The sequence below is a fragment of the Lathamus discolor genome, chromosome 14, assembly GCF_037157495.1.
Source record: "Lathamus discolor isolate bLatDis1 chromosome 14, bLatDis1.hap1, whole genome shotgun sequence".
Taxonomy (NCBI): domain Eukaryota; kingdom Metazoa; phylum Chordata; class Aves; order Psittaciformes; family Psittacidae; genus Lathamus; species Lathamus discolor.
This window is the reverse complement of record NC_088897.1, coordinates 11,814,557-11,838,579: the sequence shown is the minus strand read 5'-3', so window position 1 is coordinate 11,838,579 and position 24,023 is coordinate 11,814,557. Positions and strand designations below refer to the sequence as shown.

Genomic DNA, 24,023 nt, shown 5'->3' with positions numbered 1-24,023 from the left:
AACCTCATTTCCTAGGGTACAGGCACCCTTCTCCTACCACCGTAGCAAGAACTGTGAGGATTTTGCACACACTACTAGCTCTGGTTAACAAGCACAGGAACTGTGACAAGTTTGAGGTGAACACCCAGAGCGTGGCTTACCTGGCAGGTAAAGTCAAACAAACCAACGCTGTTCTCAGCTTGTGCTGACTGAAAATGAATGGATTCTTGTGGGAATTCTTACGGGTTTGGGTTGATGAAATTGTACCAACATGAAGGACGCTTGTGACTGGGGGTGGATGAGGGGCCGGGCTAGGCTGGGGTGCATCAGAGACAGCGTTTGTGGGGCTGAAGGCCTCACCCACAGGAGAGCTGCTGTGGAGCAATGGAAACGCTTCGGGGAGGCTGAAGGTTTCTTGGTTTAAGCCCTGCAGCGTGTGCCTTACAGTGTTCCAGTTCCTAGTGATCTGCAAACAGAAACTGGGACCATGTGAGGGCAAGTGTTTAAGTCATGTAATTGTGACTGGATGGGGATTAGCATTCTTCTTAAATGACCTGGTTTGAACCAGAACAAAGACGACCACTGGGACGTAACCACACCGCACTGCAGTGCACACAGGAGAAGTCTGAAGTGGATGGAATGTTGCTTGCCTTCAGCGTTGCCTCTGTGCAGAACTTACCTTGACTCTCTTTGGCTTTTTAGCTTTGCTGACAGTGTCTGAGGAAGTTCGAAGTCGCTGCAGCCTAAAGCACAGGAAGTCTCTCCTGTTGACAGACGTTTCAATGGAGAATGTTCCCATGGATACCTACCCCATCCATCACAGTGACACTAGCTATAGGTTGGTTGTCTGACTTTTAGATATTTCACACACATTTCAATGTCTGTTTCCTTTAATAAATTACCCAAAGGTAACCTGTGTTCTGTTAAAAACTCAGTCACAGAAATTTGGGTATCAAAATTCATAGAGATTTAATTCTGAGGTCTGTAAAGCTATTGCAGAGCTTAACTGCTTTGGAGGTTGTTAAACTCTTTGCTAACATCTTTCTACACGACCTAATTTCATCTCATTTATATTTTAGAAGAAAGTTTTGTTTGTCCTTTTATAAGTAGTCACTTTATCCTTGTCATTGGAAAGTCTCAACACCTGAGAGCCTGTCTGTATGCAGCACAGATATAAGCTGAGAAATCCACCTCAAAGCGATGGGGAGAGCCAGTTTCTCTCAATGGGGAGCACTTTACTCAGTGTCTCTCTTCTCAGCATCCAGTTTTGTCTTGCCTTGTAGGCTGATTTGCTTGTGTTCTTTTCATTGCTTTATTGTTTATCTCTTCAGCATTACATCCATATCAGATTGTTAGCCTTCACTAGTCAGTTTTGCAAGCAAAGTAATTACTATTTTTTTATATGTGTTTTGGGGAGATTAACCTGTTAGGAAAGATGGGTTTAATACAGGATAGCTTGGCTATTTGAACAATTGATGCCTAAATATGCACAGTTTTAAAGATGTTCTTAATTGAATTTCTCTGCACTTTCAGGACACTAAAGGAAAATCAACCCTGGTCATCACCAAAGGGGTCAGACAGACACCTGGCTGCCAGTTACCCGACAGTGGGACAGATAAGCCCTCGAACACGAAAATCCATGAGTTTGGATATGGGGCAGCCGTCACAAGCGAACACTAAAAAGCTTCTAGGTTATTCACATAACTAATTCACTCCTTTGTCTGCAGTGTACCCCAGGGAGTGTTACTGGCGAGACATTATACTTGTATTTGTTCTGACTTCAAATGCTTATTCCTTATACAGAGGAATGTATGCAGTCCTACAAAGTATGATTACAGAGCACTGTACAGTTAAAGAGGACTAACTCAGGTCTTTTGATCACAAAGAGGGGGAAGCAAAAGTGACACTCAGAATATGTGGAGGAAAAAGGAAGGAAAAGAGATACTCCAGACACTAAAGATTCATAGTGCCAGTGTTCTGCCACCAGCCCTTTCACCAAAACCAAGAAGCCAAATACCTTAGCTTAGCTGGTGTGTCGAGTTGTCTGTCCTGTGCTAGAAGAGAGGGTCCCAAAACATTTTAGATGTTTTGTAAGCAATCTGATTTTTATTCATGGCTTCTCAGTGCATCCTGTGTACAAGCAAAGCCTCAGTGTCAGAGAAACAAGATGAGCTGCTGGGTGTAACTTGTGGGTACCCTTTACATTCCGTGGTGTACGTGGAAGAAGAGGAGAGTTACTTCATTATGATCCTGTTACTGCTTCCTTTTCAGTAGTCACATTTTGGCATGTTTATTGGATGTGATGTGGTGACCAGGAAACCATAGCATGCCCCAGCATACATCTCTGAGTAAACTGCATGCTTCCCTCATACATACTGTGAAGCATTTTGGAACCTGTGATGGAGAGCGGCATGGTGTGATCGTATTTTCTTTACCATCCCTGAAAATGGTGAAAACGTCCCCAGATTCCTGTCAATGCGTTGTAGATAGGAGAGTAGCGTGGCCAGAAAATCAGGAAAAGTTAGCATATGGATCTAGGTTTAATGTTTTTAATTGCCTGATAAATTGTTTTTAGGTACAAGGAAAAGTTTTGACCATTTGATATCGGACACAAAGGCTCCTAAAAGGCAAGACATGGAATCTGGAATCACAACGCCTCCCAAAATGAGGAGAGTAGCCGAAAATGATTATGAAATGGGTGAGAAACAGGACTAACATTTTCAGAATAATACTAATTATAAATGCTTTGTATGCACATACAAAGAATTACTTCTAAATTCAGTGTTTATTTGCCTAGGACACGACAAGGTAAGGGAGAAATATCTGTCTCAGCAGTGGCTTCTAGAGAGCAAAGCCTTCCTATCACTAGGAACTGAGGTTTGAATTAGAGTTGCTCAGTTTTTTAGCTGTAAAGCTGTACATACAGGAGTGGACTGAAATAAACCAAATCTGGCTTTTCCTGAGCTAACAAACCCAAGCTGCAAATTCCTGCAGGAGATGGAACGTGACCTAATGCCTCGAATGCCTCTCTTCATCGTCTCCCACATCTGCTTCCTGTGCCCCCACCCCCAATTGCAATGCAAGACCAGGGTTCTGCTCTCGTGTCTGATGGCAGTCTGCTGCCAGAGCCGGAACGTGGGACTTGCCACCCCTGGGCCTGTATTTCACTGACGAGGAAATTGGGGTTATTGTTGACCATTTGATAACACATCCCATGGAACGGTCCAGTGCTGCCAGCATTCCGGCATAGCTGTTGCTTTCCTACCTTACGAATGCTGGTGACCTCAAAGTTTGCATATGACCGAGTTCGTTGTGCAAGAGCTGGTTCTGGTTTGGTTGAGGTCGCTTTTGCTTTGGATGAGTTGCTCTTTTTTATCTGGCAGAAACCCAGAGAATATCACCACAGCAGCACCCGCATCTCCGAAAGGTTTCTGTGTCCGAGTCAAATGTCCTGCTTGATGAAGAAGTCCTGACTGACCCCAAAATACAAGCGCTGCTGCTGACGGTTCTTGTAAGGTTTCTTTCTGTCTATTCCCTGTTATTTTCTGAGACTGTTACGTTATGCGTGCTCCTTGCAGTGTTTGCAGCTTCACGTGGATCAGCATCCCTGTGATGTGCAAGTCGATTCTTTTGATCCAGCTTTCTAGGAATCACTATTAGAAATGTGTTTAAATGCTCCTCGAGAGCAGATACTGAATTTTCATTGTTCCATCTTGCTTTGTAGAACTTGTCCTACAATTGTCCCTTTTTTCCTGGCAGATTATTATCACAGACTAATTTTATATGATAAAATGATAGTAATACATTATACTTCTAAAGCCAAGAAGTGCAAGCTGTTGGAATCCCAGCATAAGTGAGTTTTTCAATGATTAACTGTTAATAGAGGTACAGTATGATGGTGCTTTCTGCAGCTGGACCAATCCAGTTGCCATTCCTGAGGTAATTCAGACAGATTCAGTTGCCTGCTTTTGACAAAAACCAACTAGCTAAATATTTATCAAAATAGAAGCCATTGCCAACTGGTTTTATTTCCCACATACACACAAAATGACTCGGTTCCATGTCCAGAGAGGACGCAAACGAATCTTTTGTAACGCTGCTTTCTGCTGTTCAGAAATCTTAACACCTTAAAATACAGCAGCAAAGCCTGTGTATAACTACTCAAATTCCAAGTGCGCTCATTTAATCCTTTTTCTTGTAACAGGCAACATTAGTGAAGTACACTACTGATGAGTTTGACCAGCGGATTCTGTACGAGTATTTAGCAGAAGCCAGCGTTGTCTTCCCAAAGGTCTTTCCTGTTGTGTAAGTATCCAACACTCTGTTCATGGGGACCCTCGACTTGGCCCTTCCTTTAAAAGGTCTGCACCAGGACAAGCTTGTATGAAGGACTTACCTTGGCTTGCTGGGACAAATGTCCATAGCAATTTGAGAATCATCCTTTTCCCCTGTGTTAAACTAATGCAATGTTCTTCCTAGACCAGACCTCCTCAGGTACCGCTGCTGCTGCTGGTGCTTCACCCCAGTCACACTCAGGTTTTGTACTTAGCACTCCACGTGCCAGTCAAAACTGATTCAAAGCACAGGTCAGGACACTGGTATTTCTTCAGATACCTGTTAAAAGTAGTATTTGCTGGAGTCAGTCTACGTAAGAGAAACCCAACCATTGGGTCTTCAGAGGAGCAGACTTATAAAGCTGACCTGAGCATGATGCAGAAATCATGCTGCTATTTTCTGCCTTTATAAATGGGCAAAGCACATACAAGTTGTGTGAGTTATTGAAACCACGGTTACAAGGAAGTGGCATTTGTATTAACAAAGCCCAGGGAGGGAACACTGCCACAGGGTGAAAAAGCTGCTTTGAAACTGCAGCTCTGAAATGTTCCCGAATCCAGTGAACTGGTTTTTGGTTGAGAATAACGAAACTCTTTGCAATGTAAAGTGTGAGGTGAATGCTTCAATGGGGCACATGGTGAGTGCAGCCCTTTGGAAGCGTTACACTGAACACACGTGGCAATTGCGTTGTACTTCTGAAGTCACCGAGGCTTTGAAAATCCCACCCTAGCTGCTGTTCGCTGAAGCCATTTGGGAGCTGCGGCTGGTTTGTGTTTAATGAACAACAAATAAACTGCTTCTCTTTTCCTTCAGGCACAATTTACTGGATTCCAAGATCAATACCCTCCTATCGCTGTGCCAGGATCCAAACTTGCTGAATCCAATTCATGGGATCGTTCAGAGCGTTGTCTACCATGAAGAGTCACCGCCCCAGTACCAAACTTCTTACCTACAGAGTAAATACCTTTCCTTGGGTTTAAAAGCAGCCGTATTTGAGATCAGATTTACTACTGACAGCGGTTTGGAACCGCAGCCCTAAACAGAACACTCGGTCGGTCTTGTGTGGCGTCTTGCCAGTGTCGCGTTCTTGTAAACAGAAGAATTTGCATAGCACAGACCCTGCTGCCATGAATATTAAAGCTGCTCCCTGCTGTTGTGCACTAAAATTCAAAGTCCTACACCAGCTGTGTGTGTCAAAAGAAGCTGAAACTCAGTATTGTGGCTGCTAAGCAATTTGCAGGAATACAGACCAGGAGTGGGGGAAAATGATGAGTTTAACCCTGTAAGGCTGGGCAATTCCATAGTTTCTCGTTGTTTTCTGTCAGTTGAGAACTGTGTGTGGTAACATTCGATTTGTTGTTGTAGGTTTTGGATTTAATGGGTTGTGGAGGTTTGCTGGCCCCTTCTCTAAGGTAAGAGCAGCACATTCCCTGCAAGTTCCTGTATAGAGCACACCGGTGCTCCGGGAGGGACGCAGATCATAGAATTTCTAGAGAAAAGAACCAGTCTCTTTCTTCTTCCCCCACCACGCACAGCAAACACAAATCCCGGACTACGCGGAGCTCATAGTGAAGTTTCTTGATGCCTTGATTGACACGTATTTGCCTGGAATCGATGAGGAAACCAGTGAAGAATCTCTCCTGACGCCCACCTCTCCGTATCCCCCCGCAGTGCAGAGCCAGCTGAGCATTACTGCGAACCTCAACCTTTCCAATTCCATGACCTCGCTTGCAACCTCCCAGCACTCTCCAGGTCAGTGGCTGTTCTGGTCCATCCTGAATTCACTGCTTCTGTAGACCCTCAGCCTCGTTGTTTCTTTGGTGGGGTTTCTGCATCAAAACTCCTTGCATTCTTGAGTCAAATGAATATTAAACTGTTCACTGAGCTGTTAATTACACTGATATTTCAGATGTTGGGATTTATCCAGCACAAAAGTTATCTTCCAGGTCGTTACAAATAAGCCAATACCTTGCTTAGAATGAACCTCCATGTGTCACCATGGCGGAATTTGGTGGCATCTGGGCTGCGCCATCCCTCTTGGTCCAGGCTATTGGTCCCCTCTGGGGCTGCAGGATGCAGCGAGGTTAACCCCAGTCCTCGTGTTTCCCCAGGGATCGACAAGGAGAACGTGGAGCTCTCGCCCACCGCCGGGCACGCCAACAGCGGGAGGATGCGCCACGGCTCCGCGAGCCAAGTGCAGAAGCAGCGCAGCGCGGGCAGCTTCAAGCGGCACAGCATCAAAAAGATCGTGTGACTGCTCCTCTCTGAGCCCTCTAACTTTCTGTCTGGAGACTGACGCACGCGGGCCCCTCGCAGGGGCCCTCACCGGTTGTGATGCTGCACTTAACTTTTCCAGTTCCCATCCTGTCAGCCGTGTTGCCAGATGATCAACTCCTGAGACATTGCCTGAGTTTTAATGCCTTCATTTCCTCCCTTCTGTGTCTGGTTTTAGTCAGTGTTTCAGAACCGCTCCTGCAGATCCTGACGGACTTTGCAGCCGAAGGAGGTGTGGAGTTCTTTAACACTGCCGAACCGTGTCGTGTCCAAACTCGAAAGCCATTGCCCGTAGACAGTTCTACCTTGCTTCTGTTGTCTGCCTTGGTTGCCTCTCTTCTAGAGGGACGTGTTCGTCCTTAACCTTGTTTGCACATGTTTCAAGGTGGTGGCTTTATGAGCCAGAGGAAGTTCCTATAATCCTGGTTTTAATTCAAACCTGTAAGATTTTTAGCTGTGGACTTTTTTTTACCATACTTTAAAAGAAACTTAGGATAGCTGCAGTGCAATGAGCGTAACCATCGTGGTGGGTTAGGTTAAATTCCTGGTAATCAGCAATAAATTTGAGAGGAGAAGGAGGCCACACGAGTCTCTTCCATCCCCCACCCCAGAGCTGCACATGCTTGGACTGTGTGGACCAGACTGGACAAACTGGCTTTTTCCCAAAGCAGATTTTTTTGCTTGTTGTGGCTTAAGCCCAGCCGTAACTCAGAACCACGCAGCCGCTCTCTCACTCCCCCCCTTCCTCCCCCTTGCTCTTGGAGGGATGGGGAGGAGAATGCAAAGAATGTAACTCCCACGGGTTGAGATAAGAGCAGCCCAGTAACTAAGGTGTAACACAAACCACTGCTGCTGCCGCCAGTTAGTAGTAATGATAAGGGAAATAACAAGGGAAGAGAATACAACCGCTCACCACCCGCTGACCGATACCCAGCCTGACCGAGCAGTGATCTCACCCTTCTGGGTAACTGTCCCCAGTTTATATAGCGGGCATGCCGTGCTGCGGTATGGATACCTCTTTGGTCAGTTTGGGTCAGGTGTCCTGGCTCTGCTTCCTCCCGGCTTCCCCTCCTCCCTGGCAGAGCATGAGGCTCAGAAAGTCCTTGGTCAGAGTAAGCATTACTGAGCACCAACTGAAACCATCGGTGTTAGCAGCGCTGTTCCCAGGCCGAAAGTCAAAACCACAGCGCTGCACCAGCCACTGAGAAGGAGAAAAGTGACTGCTACTGCTGAACCCAGGACATTGCTGTACTTGAACTGCACTTAACAGGTTGTATAGTGGAAAGAAACTATCGAGAACTGACCATTATGCTGTCATTGTAGCAGTCTTGAAAACTTACTGCTTCTTTCTTCCATCTAGCCCCTGCTTTCGTTTTGCCCTTCCTTTGAGGAATTCCTGGCAGAATAACCCGTGGGGTGTGTGGGAAATGAAACCTCGAGCTCCGGGAGATGGCGTTTGGCAAAGCTGCTGTAAAACCAGCAGCGTTTGCTTAAGGTCCATGAATCTAAAGCCAGCTGACGCTGTGTGGAGTGCAGGTTACGTCTGAAGGTCTGCAGTGCAATTCCTGGTGTCAGTCCAGGCATCCGCAGCCAAACCCATCTCGCAGAGCTCCCCTGGGCTTTCAGTTCGTGAGGGTTCGTGCTTGGGGGTGACAGAACTGAAGCTGCTGTTGCTGTGAAGCACTCGGCAGCTCAGTCGTGCGTCGCGGTGCACGGCTGTGAACGTGCTGCTGTGTGAGTGGTGTCAGGCGCAGCGCTGGGTGCTGCGGCTGCTCAAACGTGCTGGGTGCTGCTCTTGGGGTGAGCAGGAACCCTGGCCAAGGGCCCATCCATCAGCTGGGTGCGCGCTGGAGGGCTCTGCATCTCCTGCTAAAGAACAGCTGAATTCCCCAGTGCCAGAGCCCTGGGTTATGTTAGGTCTGCAAGTGGCTTGAAAGGAAAACAAAGGCATATCCAGTAGCTGCAGTAAAACCCTCCAGTGCAATTTCCTTAGTGGCTTTCAGTAAATCAAACTCCACAGCTAAATTATTAGAGAATGGTACAAGTAAGTGTTGAGACTTTATTGCTATCGCACATAATTCACATGTATCCACACAGTAACGATGTAACATGTATGTAAATAAAAATACCTTTATTGTATTGATTCCTAACATAACAATTCAGTTTCTTTAATTTGTTTACAGTCCTGGAAAAACTCTGAACACAAACTTCATATGCAAATAGTTTGCCAAAACAAGAGAAAAGCTTAGAATCAGCAGTCCTGGAATGGAGACACTGGGAAAGGCGAAGGCTCGTGCAGTCAACCAGACCTCTTTATTCCTGGTGGTAGGAATGTGGTTCCTGAGCTGCCACGGGACTGTGAACGGGGTTGCGATGCCAGAGCTGCGCGCAGGAGCAGAGCAGTGGCTGGGGCTGTGTCTGGAGCTGCTGTGCACAGACAGCTCTGGGAGTCACGGGTGTAAAAGCCGTTCTCATCTCACACGTCACGTTCAAAGAGCCACCTTCAGCATCGCTGCCAGCGAGTGCTTGTGAGTCCGAATCGAGCTCATTCCAGCCCTTTCTGCTGTGCTGAAGACAATGGATTGTAGAAGCCTGAAGGTTTGTAGGTAGGAGGGGAAAAGTCTCTTGTAATTTGCTGGTAGAAAAACGTAGTTTTCATTTTTCTCCTACAAGCAGATTTTCTGTAATCAGAAATTCCAGAGGAGCAACCAAAGGGGTTTTGTTTGACCGGGAGCACGCGAGAGCACCTCTGTCAACTGTTTTTGCATTGCCTCTATTAAGAGAGTCCCTAAATTAATGCATTGTTTGAAACACACAGAATGTGAAACCAGATGGACAGCGACTGCAGTTACCTTTCCTGTGAGAACTATTCCAGGCTCCCAGTCCCTGCTGAAAACAAACCTGGTACCTTCATAAAGGAAGTCAACAAAAGTGAATTCATCCTGTTTCCTGGAAGGAGGGGGAGTCATTTCATGTCTTCACTGCATGGCTCAGTGAGAGGACCTGAACCTTCTTAGAGCAGGGGTGTCAAACACATGGGTCCCAGGAGCTGAGTGTGGGTGTAGTTACAGCCGATGGCCAAGGTCTATTTTGGGATCACGTGCGCTCTGATACATGGGGACGTCATCTCCCAGTACTAGTGGTTGGGAAGCTTGTGCTTAGATCAAGGAGGAGACCATGGCCTTTCTTTACTGATGAAACTCCTATTAGTAATTAGTTGTTCAGTGCCTTACTGTCACATGCATCCCTTGGCCTGCTCCCTCTAACAGCCAGTGCTCTTATTTTGCCTTTTTGTTTTCTTGTTTGCATCCTCCTTCATTTGTTCTCTTTTCCTGGTTTTTCTCCACCCCGCTCCGCTTCGTTCTGGTGAGCACCCCTCAGTTCCCAGTCCAGCCTGCTTCCATCCCCTCCTTGCCCGTTACTCCTCTCTGCTCGTAGTGATCAGCAGGTGGGTAGTTGCTGGTGAGGATTTGAACCTGACCTAGCGAGCAGGAGACAGATCCAAGCATTCCGACCTGCGAGTGGCTCCTGCAGGCAGCTCGGGGGCTTCCAGGCAGTCACTGCTGCACGGGCTGCTCCTGCAGCACGGAGTCACTGTACTTGGACATGAGACTTAGCTTCAGGAAAACCCGGGTTTAACACGCGGCCCATGCGAGGACATCACGGGGACTGTACGTTTGACACCCCTGGTTTAGAACACGTTGCCCATCCCGCACTAACTACAGTTAAGTACTGTAAAGATGATTAACATTTTGTTTGTGTTTGTATTTTCCCTGACTTAAAGATAACTCAGTAGTATTTGCATAGTGCATAACCTACCTGTTAATTACGCCAATGTTTCTGCTTTAATGTGCATGAGGTTTCCAAGAACAGGAAACATTTCACCTAAGTATTGTGGACCCAGGAGCATTCCAGTGCTCTGTTCCTAACTGGGTTGTAGGTTTTAGGGCCTTTTCTGTTCCATTCTAAGGTTAATTTCTTTTCCAGTGTAATGAAGCACGTCTTATTGTTATGCAACAAACTTACCACAGAAAGTCACTTCTAGTGTTGGTCCCACCATTTTTTTTTAATGCAGTATATTCACCTGTAAATAGTTTTTTGTGTAAAATTTGACAGAAAGGTATATTTACTACACTGTAAATACATGTGACAATATATTGTATTATTTGGCTTTTTTTGTAAAGCAGTTAGTTGCTGTATATGTATAACATACAAATTTGATTATTCTAGTGTTAGTAACTGGTAACTACTACTACTCCTTCCTGCTGTTGCGTTACGTCATTTAAAAAGAGATGCTGTGTACTATAAACTCACACTGTGTATGATACCTTACTAGTTCCAGTTGGGCCTCAGCTTTGAACCCGTTTCCTTGATCCACAATCCTGTTGCTATTGTAAGCAAGTGTGTGACGGCTGGCAAGAGCCCGGCCAACTCAAACGCTGGTGGTAACTGTAGGTGAAAGGGTAGAAGGCTGGGTTCAGGTAACTCTTGTTCACCCCGTTCCCCCTCATGTATGTACTTCCCCTTTTTTTTGAAGTAAAATGTAAATTCAACCTGCTCCAAGTTGTTCGAAGGTCATTCAGTGGTGCTGCGCGGTGGAGTTGGTGCAGTCTGCAGTCCCTTCTCTGGGACAGCGAGATTCGGATGGGTCCCTGGGGTCTGAGCAAGGGCCTCATTGCCGCAGGGGTGGGATCAGCCCTAATCCCAGGCCTCAAAACCCTCTCTGGGGAAGATTAGGATTGAGTTGAACTCCTGGGATCTGTCTTTCCAGCATGGTGCTGCTCTGTGTGGGTCATCTTGCACAGCTCTAAATAACGGCAAAACTGCCTGAGGATAACTGAGGACAGGATTTGGAGAGAATAAAGCCCACTGTCATGAATTCCCTGTCACTTCAATAAGATTATCATAATTGAATAATAAATCAGAATATTTCTTTTTAAATTGTAAATTTAATATTTTAATAAAGCAGCTGCTTGGTCTTTAAAGAACATTTCAGTATAATTTGTCTATTTGAGCTTTTCTAGCTTAGAAGCTTGAAGTTCCAACTGTCAGGCAATTTTTATGACAAATAATTTATCAAATCTATTTTTCTTTTAGGGGAATATATTACTTTCCTATTAAAAATGTATAAGTACCTATACTCTGGCTTTGTGAATCATAAAAGGATGTAAAAACACATTAAAGCGTGACTGCACTGACTACTTCTGAGACATCTGCTTGTTCCTGTACACTGAACGGACCCCTAGGCCCACTGAGCTGCAGCCAGACAGACATTGTGCACAGGCCTGGTAACTCACTGCAGTGCTCCTGTGCTGTAGGGAGTGCATGAATGCAGGAGCTTCTGCATGGTTCAATGGCAGGAGCACATTTTCTTTCCTTCGGAGGAAACGTTCATTAACCCTAAAGCAGACGCAGCAGCACTGCAAGGAGTGGGGAGCCACCAGGGAGATGTTTCCTCAACAACACTGCTGCTAAGACCACTTCTTAAGTACCTCTCTTTGGACAGTTGAGCTTCCCTGCTCCCTGAGATCACAAAACGCACTCCAGGCATGGTGAGGGAATGAAAGGAGGAAGAGCTTTATTTCAGTTATGTCTTTAAAAGGTTAGAAAGTCTATTTAGGGAAAAACCTGGAGCAAGCAGTTCTGTCTTAGGAAACAGCTTCCAAATCCCTGCCCAGCTGCTGCCAGTGCTGCTAAAATACCTTACAAAGCAAAAAGATAAAAGTAGAAATTCAGAACGTTCTTGATGTGGGGGCATAAACTCTGGTTTTGAGTTAATTCGGGCAAAGCTACAAGGAGGAAGAGAAAGGAAGTTGTTGTTCAGGGGCGGTAAGACTGCCACACAACGTGAGCGGCTAATTACAAAGTATTCAGCTGTCTCTGACTGGAGTAAGTTTCTCCCAAAACCTCTGACTGGGAATACCACGTCTCCACAACGTTCCTGTTAACACATGAAAATACACACGCATTTTCGAATATACTACAATTGAAAAACGTGACTCTATGACCCAGAAGTTTCATACTAAGCTTTGTGTTCCCTTAAGACTTTCTCAAGTAGGCTGAAAAAGTGCAAACAGGCACAAACATTAAGAGCCCTTTCCCAAGGCTGGTGAGATGCTGCCACTACAGGGAACGGTGGTGCCAATCCTGTGATGAATGTGATGCCTCTGAATGGCAGCAGCCCTGATCCTGTCAGGGATGAGGTGAGCCTCACCTTGGGCTGCCCCACAGCTGCGAGCCGCCAGCCTCAGGGAATGCATCAGGTGCTCAGGGGAGCAGTGAGCTGCTGGGAGGGTGGGCAGAGAAGAGTCTCCAGTTCCTGCTCCAGCTGCCTTGGGGCTACCTGTGAAGGTGACAAACACCGCTGTGGGTTAACTGTGCTACAGCCACACCAACAGCCACAGGCTGGACCTGATGATCTTAAAGGTCTTTTCCAGCCTAGTTGAGTCTCTGATTCTATGGGGTGAGATGCAGGCCCTTGCACCCTACCACAGGATTTACTTCTGCTGCTACTTCAATGTCTGCTTCAGCCATTGCCTACTGCATTTTATTTTCCTATGCTCCCCTTAGGCCTATCTGTATAGGAACGATGGACACTGAACACCCAACCTAAACAGACACACCAAGGTAAGCCTCTGGGTGTCACAGAATTAAAGCCAGCCCCTTGCAGCTCAAAGAGCGCTACTGGCCGTTCCAGTTCAAAGCGAGGACGGCCTTTTCCCACCGCTGAAGCTCATGATCTATAGGGGTGACTCCTTTGTGTCTTGGAACATCGGTTTCCTCGCCTGATGGCTGCTGGGTTTAACAAGCTCGCAAACGAAACAAATCCCAGGGTTGCGTGGGTGGGCAGTGCAGAAGGGGAGCATCTCCCATGACGTGACTTGTTAAAACACGCATGGGTTTGTTCATCAAAGCAGCAATGAGAAGAGTCCGGCGATGCATTGAAATGACAGTGCTATAAGTAGCTGTGACTAACTGCATGCTCCAGAAAAGCCCACGGAACCATTACAGTGCACTTTAATTTTTTTCTCATAGCATCCCGTCTGTTCCGCGGCCTCTCCACCCGTCACTGCGCGGACAGGCGCGTTCCCTTCGCCCCAAATCAACACCCATGGAGTTCCGCCACTCCCCACAGCGCGGGGCTGCAGGGGACCCGCGCGGGCCGCGCTACGCCAGCAGCGGGGAACCCTCCATTACCGCAGCTCCCGGGCGGAGGGCGAGGGCCACCACAGGGGCGGCCGCCAGGGCTGACCGGGCCTCAGCCGCTCCGCTCCGCTCCGCTCGCCTCACGAGGGGCGGGCGCGCGTTCCGCACCGAACGCAGCGCGGAGGCAGCGAGGGACGGAGGCGGCCAGAGCCCTCCGCGGGCCACGGAACAGGAGGAACGGACACGAACCGGGCCCGGGCCGCGCCGCTCGCCTCACGTACCGGCCTCCGGGGCAACGCCGAGTGCGGAGGGCGCCTGCGCAGCGTCTGAGGAGACGGGGTCTCGCGAGAGCGCCGCCTCTCGCGAGAGGGGCGTCCCGGGCGGGCGGGGCGGCGGGGGCCGCTGCAAGTCCCAGCCCGGCGGGCGCCGGCCCCGGGAGCTCGCCTGGAGCCCGGTTCCACAGAGCAGCAGAACCGAGCAGGAAGCGGTGTAACAGAGCTGCAGGTGGGGAGCTGAGGAGAGGCCACCGGAAGGAACCATCTCTGCCTGTGATCCGGCAGCTTGGGATACGGGACCCCTCTATACATGTTCAATAGCATTATACGGCTACAAGCTGTAGTAGAAATAGTAGCGAGTAATAGAGGAGGTGCATTAGGATTAGTTGCAAAGCAAAATACTAAGATGAGAGCTGCAATATATCGGAATCGCCTGGCTTTCGATTATTTATTAGCTCAGGAAGGAGGCGTTTGTGGAAAATTTAATCTTAGCAATTGTTGTCTAGAAACAGATGATGAAGGAAAGGCTATGAATGAACTTACAAGGGAAATGATAGCTCATGTTCCAGTTCAGACAGGGAATGGAATTAGTTTTGGAGGACTAGGATCTTGGGGACAGTTTCTTAATGGGGATTGGCTCACTAAAATCGGAATAGTGGCATTAGGAATATTAGGAGGACTGTTAATTATCCCATGTATAACCCGTGTTTTACCAGATTAATGCGTACAGTTATCCCGAACATGCAATTAACTGCTGTACCAGTGGAGTCTGAAAAGACAGGCCAAGGAGAAGCTCAACCATTGATGATACTAAAACCAAGGGCGACCCCAGTATTATCTGCGGCTCGGAAAGCAGTCATTAGATTAGAAGCCAACACACGAATCAGTAGGTTACATAAAAACAGATGGGGCAATTGTAAAGCATAGGAGAATGATTCGTGTCGAGAACTTGGGAATCGTTGTTACCAATGCACCTGTGACCAGTGTACCATGTGCGGGATGTATAAAAACGACTTTGATTATAATAAATGTTGCTGTCAGTATAATGAAGGAAGAAGGAACAAAGGAATAGAATAGTCTTCTCTTTAATCATTTTTGACTGTTAAAATAATAAGGTTTTGTTTTACTGCTTGAGTGCTTTAAGGAAGGGATTGTTTAACCAAGAGATACATCCTGTTACAGCGGTTTGTAAAACCTACCCTTTGACTAAATAACCATATGAGGATAGAACTAGGGCTGTGATTAAGCTTGTGATAAACGATTCTTTATTAATAAATTACCAAGGGGTTCAGTTCCTCTTCCAAGAAGATTCTTCACCAAAAAGCAGCAAGAAAAGAACAATGAAAAGGGGCCGCATTGGCATCCAGGTACAGATGAAGGCATTGGCTGAGACCCAGGACCAAGAAGTATAAGAGACTGGACCCCAAAGACCCCGGCGTGCGTCTTGGTGGAGCAGAGACTCCCCTACGCACCCAGCGCTGCTTGCTTATTGCCCCTTGATATTAATCAATTGTAATAAAATAATTAAATCAGACCACAGCTAAGACGGAATTTTTATAACACCAAGGAGGTGGTCAGAGTCCTGTGGAAAACCTCAAAGGTTCTCCAGAGAAGTCGCCTTTGGTCAGGGAGGGCTCAGCCAGTCGAGCTGAGACACCTCTGGAGATGGCAAGTGCTGTTTCCACTGCTCAGACACTTGCAGAGGAAGCTGAACTAGCCGATACGAACACTGCTAGAAACAGTGATGCTGCGGTACTGACATCCCCACAGGCAGAGGAACAGGATCAGGATGTTACACATTCAAGCTGTTTAGCACAAAGCGCCATTGGGGGAGCCACAACAGACTGTGAGATGAAGACTCCCGTGTGCAGTGAGTCCCAAGGAGGTGGTTGGACTCCTGTGGAAAGCCTCAAAGGTTCTCCAGAGAAGTCGCCTTTGGTCAGGGAGGGCTCTGCGTGCAGCACATCCACACGTGAAGGTGGGGCACGTGTGGAGGGCCCGCTGCAGAGCACAATGCTGGCTGTTGCATCGGGCCAGCATTCAGAGTTACTGAGTTTATCTGCAAGCCGAGACACAAGCGCTGGGCAGAGCTCCGGCGCAAGTGAAACTCAACCTACTCTGAAGCTGCCTGAAGACAACGAAGTGCCATACAGCAATGGAGTGCTGCGAGAGGGTGGTCCAGACCTGTGTGATGAGTGTAGCAAGGCACCAGGAATAGATGGAGACTGCCCACAAGGTAAGCATTTTGAAAATCCTCTTACACGCACACGGTGAAAAAGCACTGCTTGTGCCTGGGATGTGACCAGGAGGAAGATGTTCGAGTTTGTCCCCCTGCCAAGTAGAAACGTTCCTGGTATCAGCTGACGAATTGTCTTGCAGGATCGGATGACCACGGTACGGATTTTGGGAACGGTGGCTGTGTCGTGAAGAAGGCAGTGGCTCAGCAGAACACTAAGACAGGGAGAGAAACCAGCGAGTGTGACCACCTCATCTGGGAAATAGAAGTCCCAAAGGTAAGCAGCTGCTGGGCTGCTCCTGCATCCTGCCCTGCCCTACACAGCCATCTTCTGGCTCTTCCCGTCCTGCACTGGCTTGGTGCCTTCCCAGGGACCTCAACCACAGATGAGGGTTGAAGTGATTGGCTCCCATCAGGACTCAGCAGGACGGAAGGGCCAGGACAGACTGTAAACATGAGGCACTCAAGGCTGTGGCACTCATTATTCCTCATGATCTTCCTCCCCAATCTCTTGGTGTGATGCTTTGAAAGCATTCAGAAGGTTTTGAGGGTACACAGTGGTTAAGAGCAGGTGCTGAAATACGGTGCAGAGAACAGTGTTGTTTGATCAGTATTTCTCTTGCTGACTGCTGCTTTCTTGTCCCTTTCATAAAGGAATTAGTTGGCCGCTTGATCGGCAGACAAGGAAAATTTATGAGCTTCCTGAGGCAGAAATCTGGTGCCAAAATCTATGTGTCGACAAAGCCTTATTTCCGTGACTCCCAGGTCTGTCACATTGAAGGTAAGAGGGAAGTCTCTTAATTCCTTGTCAAATATGTACCCTGGGGGCCTTAATCAGGTGGGCAAGGAGTTTAAACAGGGTTAGTGCCTCTTAGTCCAGTGCTTCACAAAGCTTTCTGTCCAGTGCTGTTACAGTAGAGGTCTGTGCCAGGTCACCCGTGCCCTGGCATGTGAGCCCTCTGTTGTGGAGGTGAGAATGCGTCTGAATGTCTTCATCTGCTGCAGTTTAACCAACACCATTTGTAGGCTCACTTTGGGCCTACAGGAGGAGCTATGGGATGTGTATCAGCTCCTGCTGGTCTCATGCCAGTTTACATGGCCAATCTGCTAAAACTGAAGTTGTTGCTGTAGTGCAGAAGGCTTCTGGTAGCTATATTGATTCACGTGGCAAGGCTGGGCTTGTCCTCACCAGATCTGTGCTACAGCCCTTCTGTGGAACTTCTGTCTTCCAGGTTTCCCACATCAAGTAGAGAAAGTACTGAGCCTGATTGGCATGAAGTTCAAGGAGCTGTGTCTCAACAACATCCACGATATACCTCCACCAGCACCACTGACACTTCATTCCCTCCTTATGACTGCCTGGGTGAGTCCCAGCTTGCTGGCTGTGCTGATGTCGGGGTGGAAGGCTGTTGCTGGTCACTGCCATTGTAGGGTGCTGTATCCGTACGGCTGGCTCACAGATGCCCTCAGACCCAGTTTGATTTTGTGTGGCTGGTTGTTGTCCAGCTGCTTTAACCGTTAATAGATGAGGTTTATCTGCCTGTTCTTCCACTACTGTTCCCATTGTGCCTGTACTAACTGTGCACGTAACTGTTTCCTTGGATGTGAAGATAGGCTTTATTCTGGAGAAGTGAATTTATGTTGGGAAATTAAAGGCATTTTGGATGTGTTCCAAGCACAGTAATGCTCGGAAGCTGCCCAGCACAGTGGCTCTCCAGCAGCCAAGGAAAATGACTGAAAATGAGGCGTCTGTGACAAATCTTGGACAATCCCTGTGAAGATTACCTTGATGTTTAAAACCTCCATGGGCAGGGAATGCTGGCAAGTTGCACAGTGTCGATAGTGCAGCATGGCTTGACCCATCATTCCTGACTCTGCTCACTGATCTCTTGGGTACATAAGTCTTGCAGCTTTGCTGTGCTGATAGTCTTTTTGGGTAGAAGATGGGCCCCCAGCCCAGGTCTGATTTCCTTGAGAACCGCACGGAGCTAGCAATGGGTAGCCTTCTGCTCCTGATCCAAAGCAATCTTTAGAAGTGAAATACAACAGTGCCATGACTGTAAGCCTCAGGAGGTGCTGGTGGAACAGGGAGTTGCTGTGAATGAAGCTTGAGTTGCAGTGAACACTAACGAGAGCTTCCTTCCTCCATGTGACAGCTCTTCCTCCCGGATGGAGTCACTGTGGAGGTGGTCGTGGCGCACCAAGTCGATGCAGGGCACATGTTCCTGCAGCAGCACACTCACCCCACTTTCCATGTCCTGAGGAGCCTTGAACAGCAGATGTCTGTCTGCTACTCTCAACCCGAAATTCCAACCCTGCCAGCTACAGAAGGCGGCAAGTAACTTGGCTGCTCACAGGCTGTTCACTTGAGAAACTTCGAGGGTCATGTGAAATTCTGCTGCCCTGAGTTAGGCTTGGGAGGCTTCCCAGCGCGTGAGATGTGACAGTTCATTTGTTATTCCATTTATTTGGGCTTTGTTTAATAGGTAAAGCACGAGGCGTAGCTCTGTTCTTCCTTACCCCACTCATCCCTGAATACTTCTCCAGCCCCTTAGTTGCACACTGAAATTCAGAAGGAGATAAGTCAGTCTTGGGTTATTTCTTATCTACCTGGCACCTGGTATATTTTTGCTGACAAAGTGTGGAGCTAGTCCCACATCTTCATAGTGTCGCTGTCTGTACACGGTCTCAAGTGGCAGGTGCATCACATGGAAAGGAGTTATTAGTTATAACTAATGCCTGAAGTGCTGATTTCTGGAAATCCACTGAGCTTTCTTCTCTCTACCCTTATGTTCCGCAGTTGGTATTATCTGCGCAGCTCCAGGCCTGGATGGGGCAGGGCTACGTGCTCAATTTATGAGCTACTTTGAAGAGAGCAGCGAAGTGGAACTCTGATATGTGGACTATGGAGGACATGACAAAGTGAAGGTGGACACTCTCAGCCAAAACAGGTCTCTAGCTCGTGTTCCATAGCCTGAGGCCATATCTGGCTCGAATCTTCATCAGAGGCATCTGTATTGTTTGACTTACTCCTAGCTTTTTGCACAGCTGAAGTGGGAATTGGTAGAAAGCAGCAGGGCTGGCTGGGTTTCCTGGCAGCACAGCAAGCTCCTGCAAGGCTTTATTGAAGGGGAGGGAAGAGGAAATTGTGCCTTCTGTCACTTCAGCCTGGCAGCTGAGCCAAAAGGATGCCTTTGGGAGGCCCCAAGGTGTAGTTGGTTACTGAGCTAGGAATAGGATTGGGATTCTCTACGCTCCAGCCCCACTGTCTGGAAGGGCTGTATTGGATGAGGGTTTTCTTAGACAAGCGCATAAAGTGCTTGATTGTGCCCAGAGGCGGGAGGAAAGCAGTGCAGCCTCCATGGTGGAGGTGGCTTTTGCTTGGAGCCCAGTCCATCCTGGCATGCTCATCAGACAATGGATTGCTGCTGCTTAGGTTGCTGGGAGGTTGTTTTTGACGGTCATCAATTTTAAACTAAATCCCTGTTACAGCAATTGGTTAATCAATGTCACCTTAAAGAATACAGGAGTGACTTAAAGCCCTGTTCTTATTCTGATGGATTCTCTTTTCTTTAAGGTCTGACTTTTTATCACTGCCTTTCCAAGGAGCAGAAGTTTTACTGGACAATGTGGTGCCTCCTCCAGGTAATGGAGCTCCTGACAATTACTGTTGGTGACCCTCCTGCAGTGTCAGTGGGTGCCAGCAGTGGGCAAGCAATGATTGTGCCTGAACCTTCCCTCTCCTATTGCAAGCACAGCCTGTGGTGTGACTAGAGCAAGGACTGGAAAGAATGAATTTTCTCCTAAATGTGCTAGCATGGCAGAACCTGTCAGACTCCAGGGGAAAGACGGTAACTGTCCAGGCTTTTTCCTGCTTGGAGGAGAGCGCGAATTACTCTCCTAAAGAGCAAGTTGGCAGGGCTGGCAGTGTATTAAGTGAAGTAGCTGTGACTCCTCTGCCACCTTCTGTCATAAAGCAGCTGTAAATGCAAGCTTAGTTTTGATGTGTTAAACCAATATCTGATACCTTCCTACTGAAGGGAGTGATGTGTATGGTTCTGTGTTCAAAATGCTACCGCTCAAGCCCTGGCAGAGTGCCATGGTGGTAGGGATGCCTGATGACTGGGGGCCTGAAAAGCTGCCTTGTCCGGAAGGGGCTTCTGTAGGAGCTGGGGGTCAGGTGGGTCAGTAGTGTCTTCAGGGTCATTGAAGTCCTGAGGCCCTTGAGCTTAGTTTAGTAAGGATCAAAATCCTAAGGACAGCTCAAAGGGACTGCAGATATGCACTTTGCTGTCTTTAAAGCCTCGTAATGCTGCCCGTGGGTGCAGCGGCGGCACCGGCACCGGGAGCTGCCGCGCCAGCGGGAGCTGCTCCTGGCCCTGGCGCGGGGAGCGCGGCACCGCGCCGGACAGGCCGTGAGTACCGCGGCGGGGCGCTGCCAGGCCTCGCAGGCAGCGGCGGGAGCGAGCCGCGGGCTGTCACCGGCAGCGCTCGGTGCGGGGCTGAGGGACTGAGGTGCTGCCGCCGCGTTGCCAGCCCCGTGGGCCGCCGCTCCTCAGGCCCCTGCACGGTCCCACCAAGTCCAAGGTCAGCGCCGCCGCGGTCCGGCCCTCAGGTCACCCACGGTGGGAGGGGGGCTCCTCGGTACCGGGGTCCCAGTGCTGAGGGCCGGGCTGCAGCGGGAAGAGGCCCGCAGAGTCCCGGCAGCTGAGGGGTGCTGTGCGGCGGGCGGTGCAGCAGGCAGAGGGGTGCCATGGCCTCCTCAGTGACCTGTTCAGAGCAGCAGGGAGACAGAGCGGGATTCAGCACGAGGAACAGAACCATGTGTTCCTCAAAGACAGCTCTCCTTGCTGGAAGAGGAGCACACAGAGAACAAAACTTCGACCTCCCTGCTGACAGCGGGGTTGACGATGCCCTCTGTTGTGTGTCACGCTGATGAGAGGCTGGATCTCTCACCAGACTTGCCAGTAACAAGAAATCAGCCCAGCAGCCTGGAGAATGACAGTGAAAAACTAGAAGAAACAGGATCTCAAGACGAAAAGAGCATCCCTGCTTGTGTTTCTCTCCCGTGGGAGTCTGCCTGTTCAGAACAGCCGGGGGAAGAAGACATGTCCAGGTCAATTGATGCAAGTGATGTGTGCACTCAGATCTGCCAGGCTGCTGCCAGTCGAGCTGGGACACCTCTGGAGATGGCAAGTGCTGTTTCCACTGCTCAGACACTTGCAGAGGAAGCTGCAGTAGCTGATACGAACACTGCTGGAAAGAATGATGCTGCAGTACTGACGTCCCCACAGGCAGAGGAACAGGATCAGGATGTTACACGTTCAAGCTGTTTAGCAAAAAGCTCCTTTGAGGGAGCCACAACAGACTGTGAGATGTAGACCCCATCGTTGTTTTTAACTTCTGGTCTCGCACAGTTCCTGAAAGAGAGAAAAATTACTGCTCAAATCCCCTGCAAAGCAATTGGGCGAGTACACCTCTGCTGGCCTCAGTCTGCCAGCTTTGTTTGAGATGTTAATGGCTACACCTCTAATTTACAACAAAGAAGAATAAATTGGCCTCAAGGATGCTGACATGCCTTACCTGTTCTTTTCTCAATTTCAGTAATCTTTTTACTTTGTAGGGTGTCAATTTGCCTTGCTGGGAACAGGTATTTGCTTTTTAAATGACCAGGAAAATTGAACTAGCAGGTCAGAAAGCTGTTCCTCACTCAGGCAAACTTCAGCCCCGTGAACTTGCTTCTGTAAGAACACAACTTGTCAGACCTGGAAGCAGTCTTTGTTTTATTTGACATCACTGTCATTTTATTAGTACTCAATAGAATATCTTTTTCTTTCCACCGTAGTAAAGCTTATGGCCTTTGACTGCTCCAAGAGCTTGGCTGCGCACTGCACGCAGAGCATGACACTGGGTTTGTCCCAAGAGCTTCAAATGTTGATGGTCACCCTGTGTCTGACACAGTCCACCCCTGTGACCTTGGTCAGATCTCCTAACACCCTACAGTCAGGAGCCACCAACACCCCAACTGCCCGACTGTAACAGTCAAGTATGGCTGTCAGCAGAATTCCTGACAGAAACTTCTGAGCTCTTCGTTTTAAAGTCATTAAATGGGCAAAGTCTGAGCATTGTTGCATTTTTTCTGCTTCAGACGTGGCACAATTCCTGGTCTTTAAGCAGGATTTATTAGTAATTTCTGCCTGCTCAAAATACAAATGTTGAGGCAAATCAGGAGCTTTTCATAGAAAAATACTTCCGCAAATTACTAATTCCGGAAGGCCAGTCCTGCGCAATTATGACTGTGGTTTTCCTAAGTTACCCATTGACACTCTCTAAGGTGATGCTTGCTGCATACGTGTGTAAGTAAACAACTGAGTGGGCTTAACTCCAGGCAGGCTGGTGAGCTAACCCGATGAAAGCAGCCTGGTGTCCTGCTGTTAAGGTGTTTGTAACAGGTTTCCTGCATCATTACATACATAGAGACAAGCTGCTCACAGCCAGGCAACCTCACAGGGCTCTGCAGAAGGAGACGGTCACTGGAAAGAGCAAGGAGGTTTATGGTTATCACTTCTTGATGTGCTCTTCCCTGCTACCTCTTCTTGCCCCAAAGCCCTTTTGCTGAGCCATCTCTCCCTGGCCAATTTTTTCTCTCTGACTTTCCAGAAGATACAAAAGCAGCGTAAGTTGTTCCATTGGGAAATTCAAAGCCACCTCTGTTACCACAGATTTGGGCCCAGTGACAAACTAAGTCTCCCCTTTCCTGCACACAGTGAGGAGCCAGTGTGCTTGGGAAACACCACGAGTATTTTAACAATAAAATGAACACGAAAGTCTCCCTTAACTCCAGCTTTGTGCTATTGCAGCTAAGCAGTAACCTTGCCCAAACACAGATTTTCATGCTGCACTCTGGCTCAGGCTTGGCAGTTCCAGTCCTGCACTGCTGTACCTGCTGCCTCATGCACTTGCTTACTAACGTGTTTCGTCACCAGCAAAGCATTCACAGCATGTCTGAAGCTGTGTATAAGGCAGGCTCACCTCTGTTTACTTCTTTGAACAGCAAGGGGGAAGGCAGCAGCGTCTGGCTGTGCAAGGAGACAGTCAAGGGCTGCGGCTCTGGGGCAGAGAGGAGCTCTATAATCTCAGCAGAGAACAGCGCTGAGCAGTCGGAGTGGGCGAGGGTGCTCAGACGCAGCCTCTGAGCACTACGAGAGGGAACAGCCGTTCCCAGCCCTTTGAAGAGATGCCGCAGGTGCCCAAGGCCTGGCCGCTGCGCAGCACGCAGCAGGTCCCAGCAGTGAGAGGAGGCAGCGCCGCACCACGCCGGAACGCCGGGGCAAAGCGCCCCGACGGGCGGGCTGAGGGCAGGAAGCGCTCCCCACAGCGCGGGGCTGCAGGGGACCCGCGCGGGCCGCGCTACGCCAGCAGCGGGGAACCCTCCATTACCGCAGCTCCCGGGCGGAGGGCGAGGGCCACCACAGGGGCGGCCGCCAGGGCTGACCGGGCCTCAGCCGCTCCGCTCCGCTCGCCTCACGAGGGGCGGGCGCGCGTTCCGCACCGAACGCAGCGCGGAGGCAGCGAGGGACGGAGGCAGCCAGAGCCCTCCGCGGGCCACGGAACAGGAGGAACGGACACGAACCGGGCCCGGGCCGCGCCGCTCGCCTCACGTACCGGCCTCCGGGGCAACGCGGAGTGCGGAGGGCGCCTGCGCAGCGTCTGAGGAGACGGGATCTCGCGAGAGCGCCGCCTCTCGCGAGAGGGGCGTCCCGGGCGGGCGGGGCGGC

At 49.0% G+C, this 24,023-nt stretch overlaps 2 protein-coding genes and 1 long non-coding RNA gene across 7 annotated transcripts in view; 2 read left to right on the top strand and 1 right to left on the bottom strand.

Annotated features, from left to right (window-relative positions):
- The window catches only part of NF1 (neurofibromin 1), a 74,748-nt gene extending 63,602 nt beyond the window's left edge, over positions 1–11,146 (top strand). For all 3 annotated transcript variants that reach the window (XM_065694217.1, XM_065694218.1, XM_065694216.1), the window contains 10 exons: positions 16–147; positions 682–817; positions 1,513–1,670; positions 2,555–2,677; positions 3,363–3,490; positions 4,184–4,284; positions 5,128–5,270; positions 5,680–5,726; positions 5,850–6,066; positions 6,426–11,146. In XM_065694217.1, the coding sequence (XP_065550289.1) occupies positions 16–147; positions 682–817; positions 1,513–1,670; positions 2,555–2,677; positions 3,363–3,490; positions 4,184–4,284; positions 5,128–5,270; positions 5,680–5,726; positions 5,850–6,066; positions 6,426–6,568 (1,328 nt within the window). In that variant the 3' untranslated portion in view covers positions 6,569–11,146. The remainder of the gene's footprint in view (positions 1–15; positions 148–681; positions 818–1,512; positions 1,671–2,554; positions 2,678–3,362; positions 3,491–4,183; positions 4,285–5,127; positions 5,271–5,679; positions 5,727–5,849; positions 6,067–6,425) is intronic.
- A 995-nt stretch (positions 11,147–12,141) lies between these two features.
- On the bottom strand, positions 12,142–23,950 carry LOC136021729 (uncharacterized). Of its 3 annotated transcripts, none has more exons than XR_010615876.1 (2): positions 23,911–23,950; positions 12,142–12,931 (listed from the first exon to the last, which is right to left on the bottom strand). It is a non-coding gene; the product is annotated as an uncharacterized LOC136021729 (long non-coding RNA). The 3 variants fall into 3 exon arrangements; XR_010615877.1 differs by lacking the exon at positions 23,911–23,950 and adding an exon at positions 14,016–14,031; XR_010615875.1 differs by lacking the exon at positions 23,911–23,950 and adding an exon at positions 13,786–14,025.
- Positions 14,751–18,587, top strand: LOC136022095 (A-kinase anchor protein 1, mitochondrial-like). The gene is made up of 6 exons (XM_065695028.1): positions 14,751–14,895; positions 15,577–16,245; positions 16,389–16,522; positions 16,900–17,026; positions 17,478–17,608; positions 18,402–18,587. Exons 1-6 carry the CDS (start codon positions 14,751–14,753, stop codon positions 18,585–18,587), a joined length of 1,392 nt encoding a protein of 463 aa, XP_065551100.1.
- Positions 23,951–24,023: the final 73 nt, after the last annotated feature.